The 12,178-nt window shown below is 38.0% G+C and overlaps 1 protein-coding gene across 3 annotated transcripts in view; it reads left to right on the forward strand.

Moving 5' to 3' along the window:
- Wapl (WAPL cohesin release factor) overlaps positions 1–10,483 on the forward strand; it is a 68,890-nt gene extending 58,407 nt beyond the window's left edge. For all 3 annotated transcript variants that reach the window (XM_051141874.1, XM_051141879.1, XM_051141887.1), the window contains exons 16-19: positions 848–1,055; positions 3,503–3,591; positions 7,526–7,621; positions 8,162–10,483. In XM_051141874.1, coding sequence (XP_050997831.1) covers positions 848–1,055; positions 3,503–3,591; positions 7,526–7,621; positions 8,162–8,227 — 459 coding nt within the window. In that variant the 3' untranslated portion in view covers positions 8,228–10,483. The remainder of the gene's footprint in view (positions 1–847; positions 1,056–3,502; positions 3,592–7,525; positions 7,622–8,161) is intronic.
- The last annotated feature ends 1,695 nt before the right edge of the window (positions 10,484–12,178 follow it).

The following is a 12,178-nucleotide window of genomic DNA, read 5'->3' on the forward strand; positions in this document are numbered from 1 at the left end:
CTGCTTAGCATTTGATACTTAGGTAATTCTCATTAATAACTTGGTGCATTTCCCATATAGTATGGATGGCTATATTAGGGGCTTTTTGTGTTGAACACCATAGCAACAAAAGGAAAAGATGATTGCAGGCAAGGAATTGGGTGTGTTGTCTTGACTGCATGGAATACATAATAGATAGGGAACATCTCAGCTCGAATTCTTCCTGAGAACTTTTGTATTTATTGTTTATATTTTTAATGTCTTTCAAGGAAGTCATGTTGTTTTACCTAGTGCAGTTTAGTCATTGTTTTTCCTTCTGCTTAATTTATCCAACGTGTATAGGTTAGTTGTTTTCTTTTGGGTTTTTTTGTTTGTTTGTTTGTTTGTTTTTCATTTTAAAAGTTAGTAGGGTTTTTTAATTTTGTCTCTTTAGTCTTCTTCATAATATTACCAGGATTAAGGACAATTATGGAGACTTTCAATCTTGGAAACAGTATATGAACTGTTACTAGATTACTTAAATCTTGGCAGCATTTATACTTTAGCTTTGATTTTCAGTAAAATGTACTGCAAAAGCTTTTAAAGAACCAGATATTATTATTTAAAGCAAGTACGTGTTGGTACTTGATGTTTTTAAATTTTGTTTTGAATTTCCATCCCTGTCCTTACTCTAGTGCCTCCTGTTTCCCTCCCACGTCTTTAATTATAATTTCTGTATGTGTGCGTCTTCATTGTAATTGTGTGTGTGTAAGTTTATAAATGCAATCATTTGCAGTCATTTAGTTTTGCTCTTATGTGTCGAGTGCCATCCTCAGGGTCTAACCTATTGATCTCTTTTTTAATGATTTTCAAAAATAATTTCTATTAGCTGTTTCTTGAGCGAGAGAGAGCAGCCCAGTTGGCAGAAAGTAAAACAGATGAATTGATCAAAGATGCTCCCACCACTCAGCATGATAAGAGTGGAGAGTGGCAAGAAACAAGTGGAGAAATACAATGGGTGTCAACCGAAAAGACTGATGGCACAGAGGAGAAACAGAAGAGGGAGGAGGATGACGAAGAACTTGACCTCAATAAAGGCATGTTTATCTTGAGTAGTAATATATTTGCTACTCAATTTTCAGTTTACATTGAAGATAATGGGTTTTTTTTTTCCCAAAATGTTTAATTCACATATTGTTAGAATTTATTTAACACCATCTTTATAGTTTTATCTACTTAAGCTTTGGAATTACAGTAATTCTTCCTAGCAGTGAGCATGGTGTGTGTCAGTGGAAGTTCACCCTTCGTGGTAGTTCTTCTCCTTCCCTCTGTTTAGAGTAGCAGCTAAGCTCAGCATGATAGCGCACATCTATAATGCTAGCCCTTGACAGAGTGAGGCCAAGGGAACGCGAGTTGGAAGCCAGCATGGGTTCTAAGGCGGAGGGGATGCATTTCTCAAATTTCGTTTGTCTGCCTCAGCTTAAACTGAGGTATTTTGTCGAAATTTTAGTAGTAGTTCTCAGATCTTACTGGGTAAAGAGCAATACATACCTAGCTAAAGGCACTATTCTTTACTAATGAATTATTAACATTGACTGCCTACTATTTACAGAAATTATACTTACTTGCTTTCTGTATAAATTGTGCAAAATAGTTATTTGTAACCATGTCCCTGAGGCTTTGGAGTTTCCTTGTTTGGTTTATCGAGACTGGGTCTCTCTAGCTCTGGTTATCCTGGAACTCTGTGGACCAGGCTGGCCTCAAACTCTAGTATCTGCCTGCCTCCCCCTCTTGAGTGCTGGGATTAAAGGCCTGTGCTTCACTAAGGTTTTGGAATTTAGTATGCTCAACATTTTCCTCTTAAGGAGACTGATGCTGAGCCCCTTCTCTTTCTGTTAAGCTACTCCTTCCCTAAGTTCTGATCCTCTAAGAAAAAAATGTTTTAAAAAACTTTTATTTAGGCCGGGCGTGGTGGCGCACGCCTTTAATCCCAGCACTCAGGAGGCAGAGGCAGGCAGATCGCTGTGAGTTCGAGGCCAGCCTGGTCTACAAAGTGAGTCCAAGATGGCCAAGGCTACACAGAGAAACCCTGTCTCGAAAAACCAAAAAACAAAAACAAAAACCAAAAAAACTTTTATTTATCATGTATACAATATTCTGCCTTGCACGTACATCTGTAGCCTAGAAGCGGGTATCAGGTCTCATTATAGATGGTTATGAGCCACCGTGTGGTTGCTGGGGCTTCAGTGCTCTTAACCTCTGAGTCATCTCTCCAGCCCAGAAAATATTGTTTCTAAGAAACTTAGCTACTCCGATGGGCAACTCAGGCTTCATGTGGATCCACTAATAAGGAGAGCGGGGCTGTCTCTAACATGGACTCTGTTGCCTGCTTTTCCATCACTTCCCCCTGAAGTTACTGCTATAGGGAAAGAGGATGAACTCAGTCTTGATGCGACCTGATGATCTGGGGTGGGTGGTAGGGGTGCTCCCCTTTTCCGAGGAATAGGGGATGGAGAGGAGAAGGTGGGACTAGGAGGAAAGGATGGAGGACTCTATGACTAGGAGATAAAGTGAACTAATTAGTTTATAATAATAATAATGATAATAATAATATGATGTGATGATGATGATGATAAACAACTTAGCTTCTACGTGTTTTCATAGTCTCTTACTCGAAGGCCTGTGGTTCAATCCAGATAAGTTTTGATAGTTTAGTGCATAGTATGCTCATAGTTTTGTTTAAGCAGCCTTATTAAAAAATAATTGCTCGGGCTAGAGAGATGCCTCAGTAGATAAGAGCACTGACTTCTTGCAGAGGTCCTGAGTTCAATTCCCAGCAACCGTGTGGTGGCTCACAACCATCTATAATGTGATCTGATGCCCTCTTCTGGCCTGCAGGTGTACATGTAGGCAGAACACTGTATATATAAATATATATATATTCATATATATACACATACATACATATGACTGTGCATATAACCATTGCATAGTCTTACTACATTTTGTTTTTCTCTTAGTCCATTGATGAACAACTGTTTCTACTTTCCAGCTAACAGTGATGTTGTTTCCAGTGTGGAAATAATACGTGAGGGTTCCAGTTTATTCACACCTTCAGGATTACCTTGAAGTTTTTCTGTTTTTTGTTTTTTCCTTAGTCATTTTAGTTGATGGAAATTTTATTTCATTTAAAGAAATATTTATTTGGGTCTCTTGCCTATGTTTTAATCTGATTATTTGTCTTTTGTTGTTAAATTGAAAGAATTCTTTATATTTTGAACGTCTTACCAGATAAATCATTGTGTACTTCTGTTTTGTGAGTTGTCTTTCACTTTGTTAGTGGTATCCTTCTAAAAAACCAATCTTTATGTTGCAGTTTAGCTCTTATATATGGGCCCCTATTCATTTTGAGTTAATTTTTACTAATTTGGGATACCGAATTGTTCATGTATCACACTTAGTAACTTTTAAGGTGATAGAGAAAATAATTGAAGTTATGGAGTTTGTAGCAATTGCTCACTGTTACAACTTTTAACTGTTTCAGCCCTTCAACATGCTGGCAAACACATGGAGGATTGCATCGTGGCCTCCTACACAGCTCTGCTTCTTGGGTGTCTCTGCCAGGAGAGTCCAGTAAGTGATTAGTTCAGAAATGCTTTATGCCTCTTTAAAAGTTGTACGACAGCTTCATGTCATTACCTGATGCTGTTGTTGTTGGTTTTTCGAGACAGGGTTTCTCTGTGTAGCCTTGGCTGTCCTGGACTTGCTTTGTAGACCAAGCTGGCCTCCAGCTCACAGCGATCCACCTGTCTCTGTCTCCCAAGTGCTGGGATTAAAGGCATGCACCACCATGCCCGGCTAACATATTTTTTTCTTTACCCCTAAACAATTGTAATCATGCCAGCCAGCATTTGTTCGCTTTAAAAAAAATGTTCCTGTTCATACATGCTTTTTAATTTCAGAAGAACTTTTGGTTGGTCACAACGTTATTTAAACATTTTTTTCCCTCTGTGGGGGGAAATGTTTAATTTTCTAGACACAGTTTCTTTTAAAAAAAAGTTTTTTCCTAATACAATGAACATCTTTATTTCCTTCCAATAAAGGCTTTCATAAGATTGAGATGGAGCAAATTGTAGATCTTCATGGCTTTTGTAAAACTGAATTATCTATCAGAGTCAAGCTTTTAAAGATATTAATTAAAAAACAAACTAGTGGGGCTCATGAATGAGCTCAGCTGTGAATGTGCTTGCTTAGTTACATATGAAGCTCTGGGTTTAGTCTCTAGTACTACTTAAAAGTTATGGCAGTTATTCCTGGAATTCCAACACTTGTGAGCTCCAGGTGGGTGGATCACAAATTGAAGATTATCCTTGGTTAAAAAAAAGAGTTTGATGGCAGCCTGGGCCTAGAGACCTGGTTTCCCAAAAAAGTAATGAGTTTTATGATGCTAATGCTTTTAGTGTCATAAAAAGGATATACATATAATAAGTTAACATAGTTTAGAATGAAAAAGACTCTAAAATATTTATTGATCTTTTCAGGATAGTTCCTAAAGAAAGAATGCATTAGGTGTAGCAGGAAAGTTCTTGATGTGAAATGGTATTGTCCCTTGTAGTACCTGTAGTTGATGGAAAAGAAGCTAAAGGGATCGTATAAAGCCTGTGCTCTGTTGTTGGCCAAGTCAAATGTGGCCCATTTTAACGGTAACTTCTGCAGATGTTTTGTTGTTGTTTTCTTTGGTTAAAAATTAAAAGCACTCTTCATGGGCTGGAGAGATAGTTTAGTTGTTAAGAACACATGCTGCTTTTCAGAGAACTGGGAGTTTAGTTCCTATCACCCATGTCAGCTTGCTCATAATCATTTTTTAAGTCCAGCTCCAAGGTATCTATTGCCTCTGGCCTCCACCATCACCTGAATTCTATGTCCAAACCCACAAGCACACATATATACCTACACATAGTTAAAATCACCAAAATATTTTTAATATCTAAAAGCACTTGTCATGGTTGTAAGGTGACAATACCTAAGGTCCCATCTAGTTAAATAATGTCTCACAGGACCTCCTCCCGCTTTTCTTTACGACGACATTCTTGGACCATTTGTCTGGCTGAGCATTGGACCACATGTTTCCCTCTGAACCAATTTCAGGCTAGGAAAATGAGATTACTCTTAGTGTCTTAAGTTCATAAGGAATAGCCGGGTGGTGGTGGTGCACGCCTTTAATCCCAGCACTTGGGAGGCAGAGACAGGCAGATTGCTGTGAGTTCTAGGCCAGCCTGGTCTACAAAGTGAGTCCAGGACAGCCAAGGCTATACAGAGAAATTCATCAGGAATTATCTCTGAGAAATACATAATTAGGCTGTCACACAGAAGTGAAGGTTATAGATATTGGAAAAACAAATATAAACATTAAAAATACAATGTAAATAGGATCTTGGAGTTACTTTGAGTGCTCCCTTTGGAATATGTGGCACAGATAGGTAAAGTGAGAGGTCAATAGTTGCCTTAATTTCTAATTGCTATGATAAAGTACATTGAGACAGTCATGTATACCTATACCTAATAAAGTTGAATTAGTTTGATATATGACCATTATGTGGCTGTCTGTAGCTTTTGTGTCCCTAAAAAACAGGATTGTGAATTTGTGGACAATATTGTGGATTCTTGAGCCACAGATATGATATATTAGTTGCCTTGTCCATTCTTACAATTAGGAAATAGATGCCACAATGAATACACAGTAAATTGGCTTTCCCACTGAGGAAGTGGAAGGGATAAAGCATATCGTCAGTGCAGGAAGAGCTGTCAGTGTTCTTTAGCCTCATGCTTAGGCAGTCCAAGAAACTCTTCTCATTTTCTGTTGCCCACCCTGACTGGTAATGTGTTTGTTTGTTTTGACTTTTTGAGGCAGAGTTTCTCTGTGTAGCCTTGGCTAACCTGGACTCCCTTTGTAGATCAGTTTGTTCAGTTTGTTTACAGGTCAATCTGATGGACGCAGTTCCTCCGTTGGTGTCCTCTCTTTCAAGGTGACTCTAGTTTTTGGCAAGTTGAGAGAAACTTAACCAGCATAATCTATATACATGTCTGTGCCTCAAGAATGTGCCTGGTGACTAGAGGCCAAAGGATATCAGGTTAACTAGAACTGGAGTTAGAGACAGTTATCAGCCATAACGATGTGGGTGCTGGGAACCAAACCCAATACCCAGTCTTTTTAAAACTGCTGAGTCTTTTCTGTAGCCTCTATTTTATGAGTTGTTTTTGTTGATCCCCCCCCCCCCCCCCCCCCCCCCCCCGACAGGATTTCTCTGTGTAGCTTTGGCTGTCCGGGACTCACTTTGTAGACCAGGTTAGCCTCAAACTCACAGCGATCCATCTGCCTCTGCCTCCCAAGTGCTGGGATTAAAGGCCTGCACCGCCCCCTGCCACCACCACTACCTGGCTTATTTTATGAGTTTATTACATCTTTTCTGAGGTGTTTCTTCCCATTATTTCACTTTATAATTGTATAGATACCCTAGCGGAGGAATACAAGAAAGGGATCTGAGGCTATTGGTAATTTCTTTAAATTAGAGTAATAAGTAGTCTCTTCCTTGCACCCAGTCTCTTCCTTTCACCCATCAACAGAAGTCAGGGTTTCCTTTTTATCCTTTATGTCGTATTTTCAAACTCTTATGTTTTTTAGTACAGATGAGCAGCTCAGAAGGTCCTTTTCTCTTTTCTTTTCTTTTCTTTTCTGTTTTTGAGACAGAGTTTCTCTGTGTAGCCCTGGGTGTCCTGGACTCCATTTGTAGACCAGGTTGGCCTTGAACTTAGAGATCCACCTACGTCTGCCTGCCAAGTTGTCAGGATTACAGGCATGTACCACCATGCCTGGCCCAGAAGGTTGTTCTTTTATTCTTTCTGGAGCTTTAAATTACACTTGTTGTTGTTGTTGTTGTTTTGGTTTTTTTCCGAGACAGGATTTCCTGTGTAGCTCTGGCTGTCTTGGAACTCACTCTGTAGACCAGGCTGACCTTGAACTCACAGAGATCCTCCTGCCTCTGCCTCCTGGGGTTAAAGGCATGCACCACCACTGCCCAGCTAAATTAAGCATTTCTAAGCATAATGAAATAATTATCTCTCTTGGGATTGATCCATACTTTATCACAAATGATGTATTTAAAGATTTAGTTAATTCTTATAATTTACTTTTGTAGCATGGAGATTTTTCTCTCATCCCTCTGATTTATAAGCAGTTCTGTGAGTATAGTTTGTCTGCACATTTAATGGAGCAGTTTATTTCACACCTTTCTCTCTTTGCGTTTCCAAAATAAATATTCACAGATATTTCATTATAGCTCTTGCTAGCTTTGCCTTTCCCCCTTTCTTTCTGTGGGCAGGGTGGTATGGAGTGGGGAATAGACCTGAATGTGTCTGCACATGGGTAAGTAAATATGGAATAGAAGCAACTCAGGAGTTTTGGAGCCCTTATAGATGCTCACTACAGGGTATGTAGCAGAGCCGACGATACTGAGTCACAGTATCATTTTCTGCCAGCTGACTGACTGTTTTTAATCTGTTTCTTCAGATCAATGTAACTACGGTGAGGGAGTATCTTCCAGAAGGAGATTTCTCTATAATGACAGAGATGCTTAAAAAATTCTTAAGTTTCATGAATCTTACTGTAAGTAACTTTTATTACATATTGCACTTTATATGAGTTTTTTACTGTTTTCCAGACAAAATCTTATACTGCAGCCCAGGCTGGCAATCCTTTTGCTTTAGCCGTTCAGTGGTAGAATTATAGGTGTAATTGGTGGACTTGTGTTTTTAAATTTAAATAGAATACATTGATGATGAAAATAATAATGGCCATAGTGTTAGGCTCTTCCTCACTGTGGCAAAATATTTAACATAAGCAGCTTACAGAAAGGTACTTTCTGGTTTACAGTTCCAGAATTTTTAGTTCAGTGTGGCAAGGGTAGTGGGGTGGAATGGAAGAATACCTTGTGGTGGCCAGAAAAGAGAGTGTATCTGTTTTCTCCTTGTATTCCAACTGGGCTTCTTGCCTGCGGGATGGTGCTACACACAAATAGAAAATTATTGTGACAAATGGAATGATTTAAGTTCAGTGTACTCTTTAGAAAGTAGACTTGGTTTAATACATACATTTTAAGACCTTTTTGTTAAGTGTTAACCGTCATTTCCTTTCTTCCGTGTTTAGTGTGCTGTTGGAACAACAGGCCAGAAGTCTATTTCCAGAGTGATTGAATATTTGGAACACTGCTAGCTGCTTTACCTTTGCTTCAGGTGCTTGGTAATGCTGGAGCTATCCTTAGACAAAGAAAAGACATGAAAGAAGTCCTTGAAGATACCAAGAGCATTCATCAGTATCATTCGTGTTTGGATTTTTATGATCACCCGGTTTCTTCATCTTGCATTCTGCATTTGCTAAATGACAGTTACTACATCAATCTGCAGCTATCAAAAATGAGGGAAAAGGTTCAGGCTGTTAACAATCCCATGCAGTATTTAAATACACTTAACTTGGCAGAGTCTATACCCTCCCTTTGTTCCCTTGCTTTATTTTGGGCAAGGGTTAAAGGGGAAAATTTGTGCTGCTGTTAGTGCAACTGCTGTGTATGTTGAGCCACTGTTGTCATGCCAGTCAGGTGCAAAGGCAGCTTAGCTACCGAGGTATTGAATGTTCTGAGGACATTCTAGACAACAGCTTAGTTCCTTTTTCAGGCTCATTTGCTTTTGCTTTTTGTTGAATGATTCCAATCGTAAATAAAGCTTTTAATAATTTTGTGAATTTTTTTTGGTTGTTGTTCCCTGAACTACTGTCTATATTTAAAATTAGATGGAATCCAAAGACACAAGGGATTAATAGTATATTTTTTTATTCTTGATTAGGTTTGGGTGTTGAACTATTTTTCACTTTTGAGACCATGACCATATTCAATATCATACCATTACGTGTCATAGCTATAGGCACAAGAAAACAAATAGCAGTTTGAGGGAATATTATATTATATAAGATAATGTGCCCTGATAAAGGATTAAGCAAAAATAGACAAACCCAGGGTAGTTTACACTTAATGCTAGGGAGGCTCTTGAAACATTGTTAGGTTTTGAGAGAAGTTCTCTAGATATATTTTCTAATGTTCAGTACAGTAAATATAAGGAAGCTAAAACACCAATGTGGAATTCGTTTTTCCAGATAGCGTGTATATTCTTCTATAGAGTGACAGGATCAATTGCATAAGCGCAAAGCCTTAAAATTGCTGGTGTAGAGAAGACCCTTTTTTATTCAGATTCTTTGTTTATAGAGCAGTTGTTTAGAAAACAGTTGTGGGACACACAGAACATGGTTTATAGGTTAAATTTCATAGGTTTTTGGGTTTTTTGTTTGTTTTGTTTTCTGTATTGTTCAGACCACTGGTTGTACGTTTTCCCCTTTTTATTAAGTGGCCTGAAAACAGGCTTTCCAGAGATGTTTCATTAATACTTTTAATTACCTTTCAGATAGTTACATCACATTTCTTCATTGGATTTGTAAAACTTGAAGCCATAAAAATATTAGTTTGGTGTGTATTGGGGAAAATAGCTAAAAGTCTAATTTTGACTCATTTTAGACTTTGTTATTTCCTTGTATAAAGTAACAAACCGGGGCTCTTGTATCAGTGCCAGCTGTAATGTTTTTTAAATGCAGTGGCTGCCTTCTATTGTCTTCCTATTTTTGATAATGCAGATTGTTGGGAAATCTATAAGGAAGTAACTGACTCTAGGCAAATTGTTTTCTTCCTTCTGCCCACCCAGACCCCTACCCATTACCTTTAAGAACACAATAATGCCAGTGTAATGTGGTAACTTGAGAGTGTATTTGCCCTGAGTACCAAACTAGTTCAGCAAACTTTTATGTTCACAAATTTCCTTATATTTTAATTAATTATTTTAAAATACATTGATATTTATTAATCATTGGATTTGAGGAACAGATTCTTGATTGTGGCAGATGTTAAGGAACAGTAAACAGTTGGATGAGATCATCAGGGCGAATTACATTTTTTCTGTTACACTGGTAATCATTTGATAATTGATTTACCTCAGTGTTTAACAGTTTTTTGTTTTGTTTTGTTTTAAAAATAATAACTAATTGTCAAGCACTGATAGAGATGCAGGTTTTGGTGGGGTGGGTTGTGAGGAAGGTACCACCTTACCAACTGCAGTGCATTTGTGTGTTTTTAATCCTCAGAGAACTCTCATTTTAGGGTACTTGAGGCTGACTTGCAAATTAATTAAAGTTTTAAGGTAACCTTTTTTCCACTGTAAATATTTCTGTAAATACTACCAGTTGGATATTAGAACAGTAGGGTACTTTTCTGAATCCAATCCTATTTTTATTTTATACAGTATTTCTCAGCTGTGATCTTTGGAGCAAAAGCCAACGGCAGGAAAAAATAGTTTGTACCAGTTTCATGAAGTATGTCTTTGGGTTTTTGTAAATAATTTTAACTCAAATAAAATTGCTACTTTAAATACACATGTTGTCTTTAACATAAGTCTATTGACCTGTTTTGAAGGAAGAAGTCTCAGAAACTTGATAAGGCCAACACACTGTGTCACTTTAGCATAAGTCAATTTTTAAAAAATAGTTTATATACTAAATGCTGGTCTGAATGGCAACAAGCACATGGACTAGGGATGGTGGTTTTCTGAGTGTATAGTTAAATTCTGAGAATACTTGACAGTGTTGCTTTAAATCTTTTGGCTTTCTGAATGACTGCAAGTTTATCTGCTTCTGAGATTTTTATAGCCGCTTTTTAGCTTTTAAAGTTTTTCTTGTCAGCCTTTTAAGATTTTCACTTTTACAAGTAGATTCCTCAACCTTTTTTTTTTTTTTTTTTGCTGCTTTAGTCACAAAAGCAGATTTCAGGATTTTCCCCCTAAGTTTCCTATCCACTCCCCCCATTTGCACACCTACCCAAGTGTAAGACCACATGTAAGAACGGGCAAAAGAGGCAGGTGCTAGACTTGGAAAGACCTAGGTTACACACATGGAATTTGATTCCCAGCTTTGGTACTTGCTGCTAACTTGGAGCAAATTCTTGAAACCTACCATTTACCCAGTTTCCTTACCTACCTCATGGTTGTGAAGATTAAATGTATGTGAAGCATTATTATAATGTTCAAAGTTTAGTGTTTAGTAAGTGGTAGTTTTTACAATTTTTTTTTTTCTTTTTACTATTTTGTGAGAAAGTAAATATGTTCTGAAGGTGAAATAGAGTACTTGTGACTATTGAGGGCACTTGTACTGGTGTTTCCCATCCCTGGGTTGGTGGTTTGGGCTTTTAACACCAGTTCTCCAGGTTACTGTTTCCAAACTTGGTCTCATTTAATCTTTTCATTAGTAATTCATAAAGCAGGGGGAAATTTCTAAAATGTTTCAGGGTTTGTTTGTTTTTTTTCCCCCTTCTTAAATTAGAATGATCCAAAGAGGTTTGGACAACTCACTGTTGATGGAGTTCTGATGGATGTAGTTAAGTAACTTCATGTAGAATGTCTTTTAACACAGAATTTGAATAAATTCTTTTGAGTGTTTTGGTCAAACCTCTTTCTGACTAACTTCTATGTACAGTTTGAATATTCAAAATGCCATGTGCTGGATTAAGGACTACAAGTTGAAAGTCACCTTTTTATTCTACCTAGATCTTAACATTCTCTAAGAATCTGCTTGCTGGCTAAATTCATACTATAGAGAGAATATACCAAAGATGTCCACAAAATCTATTACTAATGAGGCTTTGTAGACATCCTTGGTACATTCACTCTCTGGGTGCTGTGGCACATGCCTGTAATCCCAGCATTCTAGGAGGCAGAGGCAGATGTAATTCTGAGTTCCAGACCAGTTTGATCTACAGAGTGGGTCTAGAACAACCAAGGTTACACAGAGAAACCCTGTCTTCAAAAACAAAAGCTAGGGCCGAGCATGGTGGCACATGCCTTTAATCACAGCCGTCGGTAGGCAGAGGCAGGTGGAGCGCTGTGAGTTCGGGGCCAGTCTGGTCTACAAAGTGAGTCTAGGACAGCCAAGGCCACACAAACTCTTCAAAAAACAAAAGCTGTGTGTGTGTGTATATACATTGAATATGTATGTTAAATGTAGACACAGCCCTTCAATTGAAGGCAGCGATTGTGAGACTAAACAACCAGGAGATACTGAATGAAACTGCATGGT

The sequence above is a fragment of the Acomys russatus genome, chromosome 3 (assembly GCF_903995435.1).
Source record: "Acomys russatus chromosome 3, mAcoRus1.1, whole genome shotgun sequence".
Lineage (NCBI taxonomy): Eukaryota > Metazoa > Chordata > Mammalia > Rodentia > Muridae > Acomys > Acomys russatus.